The sequence below is a fragment of the Cetorhinus maximus genome, chromosome 36, assembly GCF_964194155.1.
Source record: "Cetorhinus maximus chromosome 36, sCetMax3.hap1.1, whole genome shotgun sequence".
Lineage (NCBI taxonomy): Eukaryota > Metazoa > Chordata > Chondrichthyes > Lamniformes > Cetorhinidae > Cetorhinus > Cetorhinus maximus.
This window is the reverse complement of record NC_135914.1, coordinates 7,648,932-7,668,970: the sequence shown is the minus strand read 5'-3', so window position 1 is coordinate 7,668,970 and position 20,039 is coordinate 7,648,932. Positions and strand designations below refer to the sequence as shown.

At 50.2% G+C, this 20,039-nt stretch overlaps 1 protein-coding gene across 3 annotated transcripts in view; it reads left to right on the top strand.

Moving 5' to 3' along the window:
- Positions 1-2,495: 2,495 nt before the first annotated feature.
- Positions 2,496-20,039, top strand: part of LOC144672305 (CUGBP Elav-like family member 3-B) — a 70,660-nt gene continuing 53,116 nt past the window's right edge. For 2 of the 3 annotated variants that reach the window (XM_078534167.1, XM_078534166.1), the window contains exons 1-2: positions 2,625-2,853; positions 11,531-11,613. In XM_078534167.1, coding sequence (XP_078390293.1) covers positions 2,709-2,853; positions 11,531-11,613 — 228 coding nt within the window. In that variant the 5' untranslated portion in view covers positions 2,625-2,708. Of the gene's footprint in view, positions 2,854-11,530; positions 11,614-20,039 lie in introns of all 3 variants that reach the window. The other variant, XM_078534168.1, reaches the window with a different exon arrangement.

Below are 20,039 nucleotides of genomic sequence, written 5' to 3'. Positions count from 1 at the left end.
TAAGCACACATTTTCTTCTTTATCTTAATTCCTGCCTCCTTGGTCATCCAAAGCTCTGGATTTGTTTGCCCTACCTTTCCCTTTTGAGGGAATTATACCCTGTCTGTTATATAGATAGTGTTACACACTCAAGGTACACATCGTAAGAGGTAAACACTCTATTGCATTTTTTTTTTGTTCCTGAGTTCTGGATATCGCTGGCTGGGCCAGCATTTATTGCCCATCCCTAGTTGCCCTTAAGAAGGTGGTAGTGAGCTGCCTTCTTGAACCGCTGCAGTCCATGTGGTGTAGGTCCACCCACAGTGCTGTTAGGAAGGGAGTTCCAGGATTTTGACCCAGCAACAGTGAAGGAACATCAATATATTACCATAATTACCTGTATTATATTGTATAATTCACAATGCACTGCTGAAGTGTGTATTTACACTATATTTTCCTTTAATATATTTACACAGGTCACCTACAATGTTTAATGCATAACTATTTTGCATGCATCATATCTTATATATAAAATGCTTATACAAACCATAGATCATATGTATTGTATATGTTAGTGTAAAATATACATGATACATGGATTGGATGCAATGCATGTCAACATCACTATAATAATTTGTTTAAAACAATTTGCACGCGTTTTCTGTCAGGTTTTTTTTTCTCGATTTTTCCCTCGCTATTGTCACATTTGGAATGGAAAATTCCTATGTAAGCTTGTCACGCTGTAATTGCATCCTCCCTCCCGGTGGGAGCGCTGCAGCGCTACTGCTAACAGACAAGAGCACTTACAACGTGACATGTTTACACAGACCGTTCCCATTAGAAATGTGAACCTGGGAATTTATAATTGAAAGGAACGTGGGAAGAATGTACGTCTTTAAAAAGGGGATTAAATTACGTAGTGTGCCCTAACCCCGCTTGTGCACTAGACATGGACTAGTACAGTACCTATAATATCTAATAATACAGACTATTCTACAATTCATGTATTTTATATGATCCACACTGTATTTCACGATGGGGGTTAGATGAGGAGGGATGGGAGAGGGCTGCTGTGGAGCACTGGGGCTGAATGAATTGTTTCTATGCTGAAAATGCCAAGTAATTCTATAAATCGCATCATAATTTTATCACAAGGCACTTCACACGTACACAATAGGCATTGATTACTGGAATATGCCTTCAGGTAAAATACTGTGTAATTGTTACCAGACGTGGTGCAAATGGGGACATGTAGCACGCGTGTGTGGTATCCACATTGTGTAAATGGTCAGTATATGTTCTGGTTTTGCTACAGGAGAGAGTGCTGTCTGTACTGTTTTGATATCGCGTGCAGGGGAGAACTGACGGCGAAATGCAATTAGAAATGATTATTTTTTAAAATGCCAGATGCCGGCTTGCAGACGAAGCCATGCAGCTGGGCTCGAAGCTCGGGAGGATTGTACTCCAAGTGACAGGGTTCAGGCTGTGAGTCTTTACGAAGCTCAAGCATTCAGTTTGACCTCTCCTCTGTGCTCACCAGTGCCCCCCACCTTTAACTGCTTCACTCCCTCCCTGACTGCTCTCTCCCCTGCCTGTGCTTTGTGTGAAATTTCCCCCAGTGTCTTCCCCACCTTCCGTTCACTTGTCGCTAAGGCATGGGCGATTTGGAATGAGTTTAAACATATATATGTGTATTAAATCGCGCGTGCGTGTCTCATGAACGAATACATTGCGGAGACCTTTATAAAAATGATTTGATAGATGATTTGTGAAATTTGCAATTGGCACACGTGTTTGAAATCATTCTGGAAACTGTTGCATTTGAAACTGGCGTGCTCTCTGAAATTGTTACTTCACCAATCGACACACTTGAAATTAAAGCACTTTAATTGAAATTGTTGCATATAAAATTGAGATATCTGAAATTATCTTGATCCGGAATCGTCTTGATCCGAAATTGACATGATCTGAAACTGACATGATCTGAAACTGACATGATCTGAAATTGACATGATCTGAAACTGACATGATCTGAAACTGACATGATCTGAAATTGACATGATCTGAAATTGACATGTTCTGAAATTGACATGATCTGAAACTGACATGATTTGAAATGGACATGATCTGAAACTGACATGATCTGAAATTGACATGATCTGAAATTGACATGATCTGAAACTGACATGATCTGAAACTGACATGATCTGAAATTGACATGATCTGAAACTGACATGATCTGAAATTGATACGTTCTGAAATTGTTATTTTTAGGAATTGCCTAGTTGAAATACCAGTGATACTTATAGTTAGTAGGAATTCTTTTTTTAAAATGTGAGTTGAACTGGTGTGTTCCTGCTGCCGAGTCTCCAGCCCTGCCAGATCGGTGCCGAAAGGGTTACGGGTGATGTCAGTTTTTTTTTTCTCTCTGTGCTTTCTCTCTCTCTCCCCGTCCTCCACCCTCCCTCCCTCCCTCCCTCCCTCCCTGGTGTCTGGGGCTGACGCTCACTGAAATGGCTGCAGAAAACAGAGGGGACTTCATCCAGACTCCGAGCACTACCCCGGCCAGTAAAGACGCGCCCATCAAAGGCATCAGTAGTAGTAACTCCATCTGTAGTCCAGCCAACAGCCTGATCAATAGCCTGATCAATAGCCACCCTCCCAGCGCCGCCGCTAAATCCAGCCCCATCCACTCCTCTCTGCCAGCGGATCACCCTCCTTCCATCCCCATGAAGGACCAAGACGCGATTAAACTCTTTATTGGACAGATCCCGAGAAACCTGGAAGAGAAAGACCTCAAACCTTTATTTGAAGAATTTGGGAAAATCTATGAACTCACGGTGCTGAAAGACAGATACACAGGCATGCACAAAGGTAAGAGAGGGATATCTTGATGAAGCCATACAGCCACAAATGATAAGGTAATGTGACAAACGGAGCCCTTTGTATCTTTTGTTGCAAATCAGGAGTTGGGTTAAAAAAAAAATAAATCCCTCACAGTGATGTTAACAGATGGGTCTAGACAAAAGCTTTTCCCTTTGCAAAGGCAAGCATGCAGGAGGCACTACACAGAGGGGCAGCTCTTAAATAATGTCTCTGTTGTTTTTTTTTTAAAATAAATAAAGGTTAGGGATAAGGAGATCTTCGGTTGGCAGGACTGCACAAAGGGAATGAATTAGTCGGAGGATTTCAATAAGACATAGATGTGTTGGGGAAACATGGGAGTGTGACTGAAGGGAGCAAAATTCCAAACAAAGAGAGGGGACATCTGTGATGGGGGACTGAAGGGGTGGGGGGGGTGGTGGGTGCAGAGATTGGGCTGTTTAACCGATCATTTGGACAGGAACTAAATTATAATGGAGAAAGAGGGTGGGGGGTGGGGAAACAAGGTAGGGAGACAACAGTGCAGAATCAGGATAGGACTCGTTACAGAAATGGCCACAGTGTGTGTTGTGTGTGTGAAGGAGTGAGACTCCCGAGTCAGTCAGGAATGGGATATTTTCAACTGAGGAAACATCTTTTTTGCCCCTGAGCTTTCTCTCTGAAATTGCTAAGGTGTAATAACACTGCTGAAAAGAAACAAAAAAAAAATCCAACAGGCGTTTGTGCCAGATCTAGAGCTACACCTCGTGTAGGACTGGATTCGAAACAAAAATTAGATGCAGTATTGATAGATGGAAAAGACCAGCAAACTGAGACAGTAGAGAGAGAGAGAGAGAGAGGTGAGAGGAACTCCAAGAGGAGGGCAGAGATTTTCGATCGTACGTTTTTAAGATTCCAGGCTGAGAAAGAGGATTTATTTTTCTGCGCACTGTGTTTCAGGGGCAATTTCGTTTTCTTGCATTTCTCCTGCGAGCAGCTGGGATTAGAAGGGAAGGAAGGGGGAGGGTGACTGACTGCACTGGAGCACCAGGAGGAGAGAGGGGGGCTTGGGAGCCGAGGGGGCGAGTGCCTGATTAATTCCCAGCGTCTGGGCTAGGTCACCAATCACCAGAGGGAAGCCCAAACACAAGTCCGAGTTTTGATATGCAGACAGCAGCAGAAGCAAATTGGACAATGCATAAATAGGAAGGCTTTAAAATATTAACTGTGCAGTATAACAGAGTGACATTTACTAGGCCTTAAAAGAGGATGGGTTAGACCCGTGTCTGAGCTGGAGGCAGGGTATAACTTGCTACTCCATAGAGAACTGGCTCACTCTGCATTTATGAGCTCTTAGGTCAGATATCTGTCTGAGTTCACACACCCCCGACCCTCCCTGCCTCCAAACCACCCTCACCCACCTCCAAGCCACCTCGACCTGCCTCCAGACCACCCCCACCTCCCTCCAGACCACCCCCACCTGCCTCCAGACCACCCCCACCTCCAGACCACCCCCACCCCTCCAGACCACCCCCACCTCCAGACCACCCCCACCTGCCTCCAGACCACCCCCACCTCCCTCCAGACCACCCCTGCCTCCAGACCACCCATGCCTCCAGACCACCCCTGCCTCCAGACCACCCTGCCTCCAGACCACCCCCACCTCCCTCCAGACCACCCCCGCCTCCAGACCACCCACACCTCCCCCCAGACCACCCCCACCTCCCTTCAGACCACCCCCGCCTCCAGACCACCCTCACCTCCAGACCACCCCCACCTCCCCCCAGACCACCCCACCTCCCTCCAGACCACCCCCACCTCCCTCCAGACCACCCCCACCTCCCTCCAGACCACCCCAGACTCCAGACCACCCCCACCTCCCTCCAGACCACCCCCACCTGCCTCCAGACCACCCCCCTCCAGACCACCCCCACCTCCCTCCAGACCAACCCCGCCTCCAGACCACCCCCTGCATCCAGACCACCCCCACCTGCAGACCACCCCCTGCATCCAGACCAACTCCCCATCTCCAGATCACCCCCACCTCCCCCTAGACCACCCCCATCCGCCTCCAGACCACCCCCAAACCCACCCCCTGCATCCAGACCACCCCCACCCACCTTCAGACCACCCCCACCTCCAGACCACCCCCACCTCCCTGCAGACCACCCCCACCTCCCTGCAGACCACCCCCACCTCCTTCCAGATCACCCCCACCTCCCTCCAGACCACCCCCACCTCCCTCCAGACCACCCCCACCTCCCTCCAGACCACCCCCACCTCCCTCCAGGCCACCCCCACCTCCGTCCAGACCACCCCCACCTCCAGACTACCCCCTGTATCCAGACCAACCCCCCCACCTCCAGACCACCCCCACCTCCCCCTAGACCACCCCCATCCGCCTCCAGACTACCCCCACCCACCTCCAGACCACACCCCTGCCTCCAGACTATCCCCCACTCCCACCTGCCTCAAGGCAAATCCCTACTCCTCCAGACCAACGACTCCCACCTCTGGCTCTTCCCCTGCCACCCCCCCCTTATCCTGCTACCCCACTTATCCCACCCCCCCATTCCCCTACTACCCCTTCCCCCTCCCCCTCCTTCCCTCTCCCCCTCCTTCCACCTCCCCCTCTTCCCCCTTCTGCCTCCCCCAACCCATCCTTCCCTGCCTTCTCCTTCCCTGGCCTCCACCCCTCCACTTCCCTTCCCACCTGCCTCCCTCCACAACCCCCTACCGCCACCTCCCCGACCCACCCTTCTCCACTCTCTCCCCCCTACTCACCCCCTCCACCTTCCCCCCATACCCCACATTCACCTCCCACTCCCCCCTCCCCATCCCCCTCCCACCTCCCCCTCCCCTCCCCTTCCCCCCTCCCCCTCACCCACCCCACCTCCCCTGTCCCCCCCCCACCTGCCCCTCCCCCCCACTTCCCCCTCCCACCCCCACTTCCCCCTCCCACCCCCACCTCCCCCTCCCATCCCCCCACTTCCACCTCCGCTTCGCCCCTTTCCTCCGCTTTCACCTCCTCCGCTTCCCCCCTTTCACTTCTCCTCCGCTTCCCCACCCCCTTTTTTCTGCTTCCACCTCCCCCTCCTTCCCCCCCTCCTCCCACCCTTCCCCACGCCTCCACTTCCCCCCAGCCCCTACCCCCACCTCCATCACCCACCCATCCCTCTACCTACACCTACAGCACTCCCCTCCTGCCCCACCTCTGGCCCATCCCGCCCCTCCCAGCTCCTCCAGCTGTTCTCCCTCCCCTCTACCCCACCTCCAGCCTTCCTCTCCCGTCCACCTCCACCGTGGGCCCTCCCTTCTCCCCCCACCCCTCCAGCTCCGCCATCCTCTCTCCCCCCCCTCCACTTCCCAATCACTTCCGGCCCTCCTCTCCACCTCTGGCCCTCCCCTCCCCTCCCCTCCCCTCCCCTCTTCACCTCCTTTGGCCTTCCTCTCCCCAGCCCTTCCCTTCACCCTCCCACCCCTGCCCTCCAGCCTTTCCATTTGCCCTCCCCTCCTCCAGTCCACCCAGCTCCCTCCAGTCCTTCCCTCTCCTCCCCTCTCCTGCCCTTCCCTCCCCTCCCTCCTCCTGCCCTTCCCTTTCCCCAGCCATTCCCTTCCCCCCCGGCAAGAGCCCTTCCCTCCCTCTCTAGCCCTTCCCTTCTCCCCCTGCCTTTTCCTTCCATCCCCCTCAGCTATTCAATGGCCCCCCCTCCACCCTGCCCCTCCCCCCCACTTCCCCCTCCCACCCCCACTTCCCCCTCCCACCCCCACCTCCCCCTCCCATCCCCCACCTCCCCCTCCCATCCCCCCACTTCCACCTCCCTTCCCCCCACTTCCATTATTAGGGGTCCAAGGGTAGAGGAATGATTAAATTAACTAGGCTTGCCTTCCATCTAGAAGGCTAAGGGGTGGTTTGATTGTGTTGTTTTTTAGGATTTTGGTAGGAATTGATGGGATTGACCTGCTGGTGGGGGTGGGTCTAGGAGTCTAGGACGAGGATACGTAATCTTACGTCAGAGCCAGGCTATTGAAGAGAGAAGCTCGGCAAAGGGAGGCGGAAGTGTGAAACGCTGTCCTACCGGAGTAAGTAGATGTTAGCTCAATTAATTTTCAACCTGAGATCAATAGATTTTTGCTAGCCAAGGGTATTAAGGGATGTGGAGCCAAGGCAGATGGACGGAGTTCAGATGCTAATCAACCATGATCTCAGTGAATGACTGAGCAGGCTCAAGGGGTTTGGTGGCCTCCGCCTGTTCCTATAGAGAAGGGAGTGAATGAATTTACAGGGAAAGAGGGTGTGGAATGAGTTCTCAGAGAGAGGGAGACAATGAGTTTAGAGTGAAGGGGGGGAGGCAGGAAGGGAATGCATTTAGAGGGAGAGAGGCAGAGAATGAGTGGACATGGAGTGGGCTCAGGGAATGGAGAAAAGCTCGAGATAGAATCAGTGAACGATGAGAGAAGATTCCCTCGTCGACCATCTGAGAGTCCAGTCCCTGGTCCGATGGTGATACACTGCCCACCACCTGAGAGTCCAGTCCCTGGTCCAATAGTGGTACACTGCCCACCGTCTGAGAGTCCAGTCCCTGGTCTGATGGTGATACACTGCCCACCGCCTGAGAGTCCAGTCCCTGGTCCGATGGTGATACACTGCCCACCGCCTGAGAGTCCAGTCCCTGGTCCGATGGTGATACACTGCCCACCGCCTGAGAGTCCAGTCCCTGGTCCGATGGTGATACACTGCCCACTGCCTGAGAGTCCAGTCCCTGGTCCGATGGTGATACACTGCCCACTGCCTGAGAGTCCAGTCCCTGGTCCGATGGTGATACGCTGCCCACCGCCTGAGAGTCCAGTCCCTGGTCCGATGGTGATACGCTGCCCACTGTCTGAGAGTCCAGTCCCTGGTCCGATGGTGATACGCTGCCCACCGCCTGAGAGTCCAGTCCCTGGTCCGATGGTGATACGCTGCCCACCGTCTGAGAGTCCAGTCCCTGGTCCGATGGTGATACGCTGCCCACTGCCTGAGAGTCCAGTCCCTGGTCCGATGGTGATACACTGCCCACCACCTGAGAGTCCAGTCCCTGGTCCGATAGTGGTACACTGCCCACCGTCTGAGAGTCCAGTCCCTGGTCCGATGGTGATACACTGCCCACCGCCTGAGAGTCCAGTCCCTGGTCCGATGGTGATACACTGCCCACCGCCTGAGAGTCCAGTCCCTGGTCCGATGGTGATACACTGCCCACCGCCTGAGAGTCCAGTCCCTGGTCCGATGGTGATACGCTGCCCACTGTCTGAGAGTCCAGTCCCTGGTCTGATGGTGATACACTGCCCACCGCCTGAGAGTCCAGTCCCTGGTCCAATGGTGATACACTGCCCACTGTCTGAGAGTCCAGTCCCTGGTCCGATGGTGATACACTGCCCACTGCCTGAGAGTCCAGTCCCTGGTCCGATGGTGATACACTGCCCACTGCCTGAGAGTCCAGTCCATCCACAAACAATGACGCACACTATTGTATAATTAGATTGGATATTTTATATTATTCCCAATATAATTGCTTGTAAATTAGACACACGGCTAGGCTCCTGCAAACACTAACCTCCTGTTTCTGATACAGTGTCCATGGCTCACGCAAACCTCAGGGAATTAGGGGTCTAGAGGGAGGGCCTGCAATGGGAATTGGGGTACTAAAGAAAGGGTCTTTGCTAGGATTGAGGGTTCTAGAGGGAGGGGCTTCTGACGGAGGTGAAAGACATAGCTACCCGCTGAGACTGATTTCTGAACCTCTCGGACAGAAGAGAACCTGTTGCCTATTTGTAGCACTTTGTTTTTGTTATTATAGGCGGTTATCATTCAGCCTGGGTGACATATCGCATGATAGGGTCGCCAACCCTCCAGAATTGCCCTGGAGCCTCCAGGAACTAAAGATTAATATCTCGGGCCATAGGGGAATTTAAATCATTTTATTTGAACACCGTCTGTTTACCTGTTATAAAAGCTGTTGGAGATTGGAGTGGGGTTGGGGGGTGGAGTGGGTGTGGATGGGAAGGGCTGCCCGGCCAGCTGATGCTGATCGAGATGAGAGGCCATAAGATGAAATCTCCAGGAATACATCCAACCAGAGTTGGCAACCCAATCGCCGGGGCACTGTGTCCAGTGAGGATTCTGGTAGCTAATGGGGGACGTGCGTTTGTGCCAGGACAGACCACTCGTTCACACAGCCAGGCCCACGTGTAACTCCACTCCCAATGCAATCGCTTCTCAAGCCCCTCAGATGGAGCCCCGCACCCCAGTCAGATTTGCAAAGATTTTACTCCAGAGGAGACGAAAGGACCATTTAAATAAAAATAAACAAAGCACTGGGGTTAATTTCTGGGGGCAATGGTATTGAAAAGAAGAGGTGGTTGTCTAGAACCTTAGTTAGGCTGCACTTGGAGCTCCTATGTGCAGCTCTGGTCTCCATGTTATGAAAAGGATATTGAGGCACTGGAGGAGGTGCAAAACAAAAGGTTTACAAGGAGGTTACTAGAGCTGAGAGGTTATAACTATCAGGAGTGTCTGAACAGGCTCCTTTCTCTAGAAAATGAAAGGCTGACGGGTGACCTTTACATTTCGAAAGGGTTGTCAGTGAAGACCAGAACTAGGGGGCCATCGATATAAGACGGTCACTGATAAATCCGATGTGCAATTCAGGAGAAACTCCTTTACCCAGAGAGTGGGGAGAATGTGGGACTCGCTCCCACGGGGAGTGGGGAGAATGTGGGACTCACCCCCACAGGGAGCGGGGAGAATGTGGGACTCACTCCCACGGGGAGTGGAGAGAATGTGGGACTCGCTCCCACAGGGAGTGGGGAGAATGGGAGTGGGGAGAATGGGAGCGGGGAGAATGTGGGACTCGCTCCCACGGGGAGAATGTGGGACTCGCTCCCACAGGGAGCGGGGAGAATGTGGGACTCGCTCCCACAGGGAGCGGGGAGAATGTGGGACTCGCTCCCACAGGGAGCGGGGAGAATGTGGGACTCGGTCCCACGGGGAGCGGGGAGAATGCGGGACTCGCTCCCACGGGGAGTGGGGGAGAATGTGGGACTCGCTCCCACGGGGAGAGGGGGAGAATGTGGGACTTGCTCCCACGGGGAGCGGGGAGAATGTGGGACTCGCACCCACGGGGAGCGGGGAGAATGTGGGACTCGCCCCCACAGGGAGTGGTCGAGGTGAATCGCGGAGATGGATTGAAGGTGGGGGTAAGCTGGATAAACACAAGAGGGAGAAAGGAATAGAAGAATGTGGTGATGGGGTGAAATGAGGAGGGGGGGGGGGGCGTGGTGAGAGGAGGCTCATGCGGAGCATAAATACCAGCACGGGGCAGAGGGGCTGAATGGCCTGTTTCTGCACCGGACATTGTGTAATTGACAGATTCTGATGGGATTCAGACATGCCAAGGTGCTGTGTTCCTGTCTGGCCGGCAGCTGTGCTTAAATGCCTCTGCCTCCCCCATTCAGTGACATGACTCGAGTTCACAGAGAGATTTTAAACCTGCAATTGGATATTCCTTACAGCCCAATTAAACTAATCACTCCCAATTCCTCTTTGACTCTGCGTTTGGCAATTGATTCAAAGAGTTTCTCCCCTCCTGCACTGATGCCCCACGACAGGAAAACGGAAGATGTCAGGATGTGGGAGCTGGACAGGGATTGTGATGAGGAGGCTGGGGGGGAGGGGAAGATTTGGGTTGCCAACCCACCAGGATTGCCCTGGAGTCTCCAGAGAATGCTGCTGCACGCAACTCCAGAAGAAAAGTCCCAACGGTGATAAATACAATAATTCATTGATTTAGTTTTCTTTGTCAGTTTCCACCTATCAGTTGTTTAAAAACAAAATTTGGAGTTGGGGGTGGGAATAAAATGACTATTTGACTGGGTGAGGCAGCCTTTGGGAGGGAGGTCAGTAATGAAGTGGAGGGAGTAGCAACGAAATGGTTGGCTTTGCACTTGATTTGGGACATTGCAAGGACGGATGAGTGATGGGCGTGTCCGCGGGAGAGATCGTAAACGGAAGTGTGCACTGAGGGAGAGCAAGTGACGCAGAGTCTGTGGTGGCCAACGCGCACCCGTGCAGGGTTCAAGTCGGTTTCAAACAGACCCAGCCTGCTGGTTTCACTGCCTCTCTCTCCCCCACACCCCCCCTTCTTCTTGCCCACCACCCCCCCAACGCCAAGTGACTGGCTCGGGAACCTCCCATTACCTCTCCATTTGCGACGAGTTGGACATGGGGTGTGTCCCACTTCTGTAAGCCCTCTGGCGGTATGCGATGCCCTCCACAGTCGAAGAGCTGTCCCACCGGCCAGACGGCCGCTTGCAAGAGGTGCCAGGCATACAACGGTCCGCCGACCGTGGAACTGAGATAGGGGGAGCGCTGGGTTGGCGTATTCCCGGACCACTCCCACACCCCCCCCCGCCACTGGTCACTCAACATGGCGCGCCACCTTCCCCACAGCCCGTTGGAAAGCGAGCTGGACTCTTTGTTACCCGATTGGCTGGACTTTTGCTTGGCATTTTGAGGTGAGGTCATTCTAGTCGGTGGGGGCAAGGGTTTAGCCGCTGTTCACACTTGGGCTGTGACGGTTTAGTTATCTGATGATGGGACGGTTCTGCTTGTTCTAATCCCGTGGTGTTTTGTGATTTCTGTCTTGAAAAGGATGTGCCTTCCTCACGTACTGCGCCAGGGAATCTGCGTTGAAAGCACAGACTGCGCTACATGAACAGAAGACACTGCCCGGGGTAAGTGCGAGTCACCATCCGAGGAGAGGGACAGATTTACAGATGATTACTATTGCAACACTCTGAACAGTACCTACCAGGGACGAAGACTGCAGTTAAATGGAGAGGCTGGGGTTGTTGTCCTTGGAACAGGGAAGGTTAAGAGGAGATTTAATAAGAATTAGGAAGCGGTTTCGATAGAGTAACTAAGGAGGGGCTGTTTCCACTGGGCAGGAGGGTCAATAACCAGAGGGACACAGATTGAAGAGCATCGGCAAAAGAACCAGAGGGGAGATGATTTTTTTTCTCTCAGCCAGTTGCGATCTGGAAGGTTCTGCCCGAAAGGGCGGTGGAAGCAGAGTCAATAGGAACTTTCAAAAGAGGAATTGGATAAATACTCGGAAAGGAAGCCACCTGCAGGGTTATGGGGGGGAAAGAGCAAGGGGAAACGGGACTAATTGGATAGCTGGCACAGACACGATGGGCCGAATGGCCTTATTCAATGCTGTAGGATTCAGGTCCAAAGTGGAACACCCTGGATAAGGATGGGAGGAGGGGAAGGTAAATCAGGAGGTTAGAAGGCATTGCCAATGGTTCAAGGGGTTAAACTCAAAACTAATCTCCAGAAGTGAGATTTCAGTGAGAATGTGGTCAATCTACAGAGAAACAGTGGATGCAATTTAAAGTGCTTTGTTCAAATGTAAATTCGATTGCGTTCTCTTGGGAAATAACATCTTGGTGTATGATTAACACAAGGCATGATGTGTGGTGAATGTAACTCAGGAGGAAGAGGTGACTTTAGACCTATTGTTCCCAGAGCTCTCCCCTACTGGCGGTTTTCCTCATGCCTGGGTCTGTTCTAGTTTAATTGATGGAGTTTGATCACTGTGATTAGTCAATAAGCTCCATCATCCTTGCATCATGTGACTTCCTGAATGGGAGAAGGCAAACCAGATGGACGCTGGCCACTTATCCTTGTCCCATAAGGCCCATGTTCCTAACATTGGGTTTTAATAGATTGCAGGAGCATTCATACGAACTACAAGCAGGAGTCGGCCATTCGGCCCCTCAAGCTTGTCCTGCCATTCAATAAGTTCATGGCTGATCTGATTGTGGCCTCAACTCCACATTCTGCAAGCCCCCGATAACCTTTGACTCCCCTGTTAGTCAAGAATCTTATCTACCCCAACCTTAAAAATATGAATTGACCCTGCCCCCACCGCTCTCTAAGGAAGAGAATTCCAAAGATTCACGACCCCCCCCGAGAGAAAAAAAATTCTTCTCATCCCCGTCTTCAATGGGAGACCCCCTCATTTTTAAACTGACTCCCCTGTTTCTAGTCTCTCCCACAAGGGGAAACATCCTCTCAGCATCCACCCTGTCAAGACCCCTCAGGATCTTATGTGTTTCAATAAGGTCACCTTTCATTCTTCTAAACTCCAATGGATACAGGCACAGCCCGTCCAACCTTTCTTCATAAGATAACCCCCTCATCCCAGGTATCAGTCAAGTGAATCTTCTCTGAACTGCTTCTAATCAATTATATCTTTTTTAAATAAGGAGACCAAAACTATACAGAGTACTCCAGGTGTGGTCTCACCAAGGCCCTCTACAACTGTAGCAAAACATCCCTACTTTTATATCCCATTCCCTTTGCAATAAATGACAACATTCCATTTACTTTCCTAATCACTTGCTGTACCTGCATACTAACTTTTTGTAATTCACGTACTAGGATACCCAGATCCCTCTGTACCTCAGAGTTCTGCAATCTCTCTCCATTTTAATAGTATACTGTTTTTCTATTCTTCCTGTCAAAGTGGACAAGTTCACATTTTCCCACATTATACTCCATATGCAAACTCTTTGCCCAGTCACTTAACCTATCTACGTCCCTTTGCAGACTTCTTATGTCCGCTTCACAACTTACTTTTCTACTTATCTTTGTGTCATCAGCAAATTTAACAACCATACGTTCGGTGCCTCCAAGTCAATTGATATAAATTGTAAATAGTTGAGGCCCCAGCACTTTTTCCTGTGGCACTCCACTCGTCACATCTTGCCGACTTGAAAATGCCTCATTTATGCCTACTCTCTGTTTCCTGTTAACTAACCAATCCTCTAATGTGTTATCCCCTACACCATGAGCTCTTATTTTGCATAGTAATCTTTTATGTGGCACCTTGCCAAATGCCTTCTGGAAATCTAAGTACAGCACATCCACAGGTCCCCCTTTACCCACATCACTTGTTACACCCTCAAAGAACTCTGATAAATTATTCAAACATGATTTCCCTTTCACAAAACCATGTTGACTCTGCCTGATTGCATTTCGATTTTCTAAGTGCCCCGCTATGATCTCCTTCACAATAGATTCCTGCAATTTCCCCATGACAGATGTTAAGCCAACTGGCCTGTAGTTTCCTGCCTTCTGTCTCCCTCCTTGAGTAGCGGAGTCACGTTTGCTGTTTTCCAATCTGATGGGACCTTTCCAAAATTTAGGGAATTTTGGAAAATTAAAACCAATGCATCTACTGTCAGAGCAGCCACTTCTTTTAAGAATCTAGGATGAAGTCCATCAGGACCTGGGATGTGTCAGCTTTTAGTTCTAATAATTTTCTCAGCACCCTTTCCCTGGTGACTCAAATCGTTTTACGTTCCTGCCTCCCTTTCACCCCTCGATGCACATTTATTTCTGGGATGTTATTCGTATTCTCTATAGTGAAGACAGATGCAAAATACCTGTTCAATTCATCTGCCGTCTCCTTATTTTCCATTCTTAACTCTCCCATTCTCCCTCACTAGAGAAGCAAGGATCACTTTGCTCACACTTTTCCTTTTTAAGCTCTCACACTCCAATTTCTCCCTCCTTATTGATCTTTTAGTCACTCTTTGCTATTCTTTATATTCTCTCCAAGCTTCTGACCTACCACTCATCTTTGCGGAACTCTATGCTTTTTCTTTCAATTTGATACCATCTTTAACTTCCTTAGTTAGCCACAGATAGTTTATCCTTCCCTTAGAATCTTTCTTTCTCACTGGAATGTATCTCTTCTGAGTACTCTGAAACATCTCCTATATGTTTGCCACTGCATCTCTACTGACCTATCCCTTAACCTAACTTCCCAGTTTACTTTAGCCAGCTCTGTCTTCATGCCCTCATAATTGCCCTTATTTAAGTTTAAAACACTAGTCTTAGATCCATTTGTCTCAATCTCAAACTGAATGTGAAATTCAATCACATTATGATCACTGCTACCGAGGGCGCCTTCACCATGAGGTAATTATTTAATCCCGTCTCCTGCTCGTTATCAGATCTACAATAGCCTGTTCTCTGGTTAGCTCTAGAACCTGCTGCTTTAAGAAACTCTCCCAAAAATACTCTATGAACCCATCATCCAGGTTACCTTTGCCAATCTGATTTGTCCAATCAATATGTAGATTAAAATCACCCATGATTATCTCCGTACCTTTCTCACAAGCCCCCAATTATTTCTTCCTGTATACCCTGTCCTACAGTGTGGTTACTGATAGGGGGCCTTTCAATCAGTCCCACAAATGACTTATCTTTGCTATTTTTCATCGCTACCCAAACTGATTCTACATCTTGATCTCCAGAACTAAGGTCATCTGTCTCTCTCTCTCTCTCTCTCTCTCTCTCTCTCTCTATCTCTCTCTTTCTCTCTCTCTCTCTCTCTTGTACCAAGTCATCCTTAATTAATAGAGCTACCCCTATACCTTTTCCTAGCTTCCTGTCCTTCCTAAATGTCATGTACCCTTGAATGTTCAGGCCCCAGTTTTTGTTATCCTGCAGCCATGCCTCCATAAAGGTTATCAGATCATACATATTTATTTCTATTTGTGCCGTGAATTCATCTGTTTTGTTACAAATGCTATGTGCTTTCAGATACAGAGCCTTTAGTTCTGCCTAGGGGAAGAAGCAAGGGGTAGATTGAAGGAGGGAAGCAAATAGTCCTGATTTCAACGTGAGGAGGAGGAGAGTGTGTAGGTTAGGTAACTTGAAACTGAGGAGAAGCAAGAGAAGAGCACTCAGATGAGAAGAGACCATAGAGAGAGAGAGAGAGGAAGGCAAACAAGGTTATGATGCAGAGAGACTGGTAGGGAGAGGGCATTCAGCTATCAAAACAACTCCTCCCTTGTGGAGTGAGAGGCATTAGAGAGACTGCCCTGATACAGGAATGTGTGAGGTAACCCCCTCAGAGAGGCCACCCCAGATATTGGAGCGTGTGTGAAAGAGGTTAGGCGGATGTATTAGAGAGGGGGTTACGGACACCTTCCCAGACACAGGAGTGTGAGAGGATTAGAGGGACCTCCCCAGGTACAGGAGTGTGCGAGAGAGGGGGTTAGAGGGACCTCTTCAGATACAGGAGTGTGAGAGGGGGCATGGAGGAACTGCCTCAGATACAAGAGTGTGTGAGAGAGAGCTTTAGAGGGATCTCCCTGATACAGAGTGTGTGAAAGGGGGTTAGAGGGACCTCCCCAGACACAGGAGTGTGAGAGGGGGATAGATGGACCACCCCAGACACAGGAGTGTGAGAGGGGGATAGATGGACCACCCCAGATACAGGAGACTGAGAGAGAGCACTTGCTGTCTGGATAAATGGGAGGTTGTAGTTATGATCTGAAATTGTTGCACTCATTGTCAAGGCTGGAATGCCTCATTGAAAGGTAAAGTGCCGTACCCTATGCTTGAGTTGGTTATGCTTAGCCACGTAGGTCCCTGTGCGTCGACACCATAGACCTGAGGTGTGTTGTGTAGCAACCAAAGGAGAAAATGCTGGAAGTACTCAGCAGGTCAGGCAGCAGAATCTCTAGAGAGAGAGTGTTAATGTTTCAGGTGGATGAACTGTGGGTGTATTGGTCTGATTCGGCCACCAGCATTCAGGGATCCTGATTGTTAGGGAATCGCTTTCCGCTGACTAATGTCAGCCTGTGATAGCTCAAAGGGAACCATATGGCTTCCTGTGTCCAGCTGTTTGTTTGTCTTGACTCTCCCCGAGTTCTCTCTCTCTCTCGCTCTCTTTCCCTCTTCCTCTCTCTCTCCCTCGCCATGTCTCTCTCTCCACCTCTCCTTGTCTCTTTCTCTCTCTTTCCCCACCCCGCCCATCTCCTCCCTCAGTCTTTCTGCCGTCTTTCCAGTTCTTCTTAAAGAGGGCAATGCTGCACTCCGCTCAGTGGGGAGCACTCGAGCATCTGAGTCAGGAGGTCTGTGCCTCATGCCAGAGACTTGAGCCCCTAACCCGGGCTGACCCTGACTCCCAGTGCAGCACCCGAGGGTGTGCTGAGCTGGCGGAGGTATCGCCCTTCCATCGACATATTAAACCGAAGCCCCACCTGCCTGTTTGACTAACTGGTCATGCATCTCCCTGTTACTTGTGGGACCTTGCTGTGTATAAACCAGCTTGCCTCCATAACAGCAGTCCCCGCACTTGCAAAGACATTTGAAATGTGTCTCAGAGGTGACAAGTCACTGGATAAATACATGTCTATCTAAACCAATTCAGTTAATGGATCTGGATGAAAATCCTGATGTTATTTTAGGAAATTCATTAATCACTTTTAAGTGGGTTAGTGACCTCATTAAAATGGCAGCTGTAGAAAAGTCATCTGAACATGAACTATCACCCCCTCCTCCCAATCATCATTCCCACTTTCATGCGTTTAAGGTGCATTCTCACCTTATTTAACTCTGGACCAAACACTGCCTTAAACCAGGAGCTGGTTGGTGTTTATCCATTTCATATTGAGGACGGGTAGCCCGCTTGTGATAAGAAATTAAGAAACGGGAGCAGAAGGAGGCCATTCAGTCCCTCGAGCCTGCTCCACCGATCACGGCTGATCGTTGACCTTAACTCCACCTCCCTGTCCCATTCCTCTGTCCCTCAATTCCCTTATGGTCCAAAAACCTAACAGCCTCTGTCTTGAATAAACTTAACAACGGAGCATCCACAGCTCTCTGGGCTAGAGAATTCCAAAGGTTCACAACCCTCTGAGTGAAGAAGTTTACATACGAGCATACGAATAAGGGCCAGGAGTGGGCCACTCGGCCCCTCGAGCCTGCTCCGTCATTCAATAAGATCATGGCTGATCTGACAGTAATTTCAACTCTACATTCCCGCCTACCCCCCGATAACCTTTCACTCCCTTGCTTATCCAGAATCTATCCACCTCTGCCTTAAAAATATTCAGACTCTTTTTCCACCGCCTTTTGAGGAAGAGAGTTCCAAAGACTCATGACCCTCTGACAAAAAATTTCTCCTCATCTCCGTCCTAAATGGGCGACCTCTTATTTTTAAACAATGACCCCCTAGTTCTAGATTCTCCCACAAGAGGAGACATCCTCTCCACATCCACCCTGTCAAGACCCCTCAGGATCTTAAGTGTTTTGATCAAGCCGCCCCTTACTCTTCTAAACTCCAGTGGATACAAGCCTCAATTTCTCCTCACCTCAGCCCGAAATGGCCGACCCTTTATCCTGAGTCTGTGACTCCCTAGTTATTTGCGTCCGTATAAGTGACTCAAGCGCCCTCGCAAAAGGCGGCTCTGTTCCCATTCCCAGACTGTTCTCAACAGGCCCAGCAGGAACTCTGGAAGGAATAACAAGGAGCGAAGCAGGTTTCAGCGGGAATCCTGCACAAGCCAAGGGCATGTGGGCAACCTTTCACCCCAGCCACCCACCTCCTTTTGGCACAGAGGCGGTGCTGGGTGAGGTAGCTGGTTTCACAAACGAGCAGTTCTGAGCAGAGACTTTAACCTGACATCAGAGAATGTCAGACCCAACCAGCTAGTGAATGACATAATGGAAGAGTGGACTTGCATTTATACAGCACATTTCGTGGTCTCTGGACCTCCTGAAGCACTTTACAACCAATGAAGTTTTTTTTGTTCATTTATGGGATGTGGGTGTCGCTGGCTGGGCCCAGCATTTATTGCCCATCCCTAATTGCCCTTAAGAAGGTGGCGGTGAGCTGCCTTCTTGAACCTCTGCAGTCCCTGTGGTGTAGGTACACCCACAGTGCTGTTAGGGAGGGAGTTCCAGGATTTTGACCCAGCGACAGTGAAGGAACGGCCGATATATTTCCAAGTCAGGATGGTGAGTGTCTTGGAGGGGAACTTCCAGGTGGTGGTTCCCATGTATCTGCTGCCCTTGTCCTTCTACATGGTAGAGGCCTTGGGTTTGGAAGATGCTGTATAAGGAGCCTTGGTGAATTGCTGCAGTGCATCTTGTAGATGGTACACACACTGCTGCTACTGTGCGTCGGTGGTGGAGGGAGTGAATATTTGTGGATATGGTGCCAATCAAGTGGGGCTGCTTTGTCCTGGATGGTGTTGAGCTTCTTGAGTGTTGTGGGAGCTGCACTCATCCAAGCAAGTGGGGAGTATTCCATCACACTCCTGACTTGCGCCATGTAGATGGTGGACAGACTTTGGGGAGTCAGGAGGTGAGTTACTCGCCGCAGGATTCCCAGCCTCTGACCTGCTCTTGCAGCCACAGTATTTATATGGCTCATCCAGTTCAGTTTCTGGTCAATAGTAACCCCCAGGATGTTGATAGTGGGTGATTCAGCGATGGTAATGCCATTGAATGTCAAGGGGAGATGGTTGGATTCTCTCTTGTTGGAGATGGTCATTGCCTGACACTTATGTGGTGCGAATGTTACTTGCCACTTGTCAGTCCGAGCCTGGATATTGTCCAGGTCTTGCTGCATTTGGACATGGACTGCTTCAGTATCTGAGGAGCTGCGAATGGTGCTGAACATTGTGCAATCATCAGCGAACATCCCCACTTCTGACCTTATGATGGAAGGAAGGTCATTGATGAAGCAGCTGAAGATGGTTGGGCCTAGGACACTATCCTGAGGAACTCCTGCAGTGATGTCCTGGAACTGAGATGACTGAACTACAACAACCACAATCATCTTCCTTTGTGCTAGGTATGACTTAAACCAGCAGAGAGTTTTCCTCCTGATTCCCATTGACTCCAGTTTTGCTAGGGGTCCTTGATGCCACACTCTGTCAAATGCTGCCTTGATGTCAAGGGCAGTCACTCTCACCTCACCTCTGGAGTTCATCTCTTTTGTCCATGTTTGAACCAAGACTGTAATGAGGTCAGGAGCTCAGTGGCCCTGGTGGAACCCAAACTGAGTATCAGTGAGCAGGTTATTGCTAAGCAAGTGCTGCTTGATAGCACTGTTGATGACCCCTTCCATTACTTTACTGATGATCGAGAGTAGACTGATGGGGTGGTAATTGGCTGGGTTGGATTTGTCCTGCCTTTTGTGTACAGGACATACCTGGGCAATTTTCCACATAGCCGGGTAGATGCCAGTGTTGTAGCTGTAATGGAACAGCTTGGCTAGGGGGCATAGCAAGTTCCTAAGCACAAGCCTTCAGTACTATTGCCAGGGCCTTTGGCCTTTGCACTA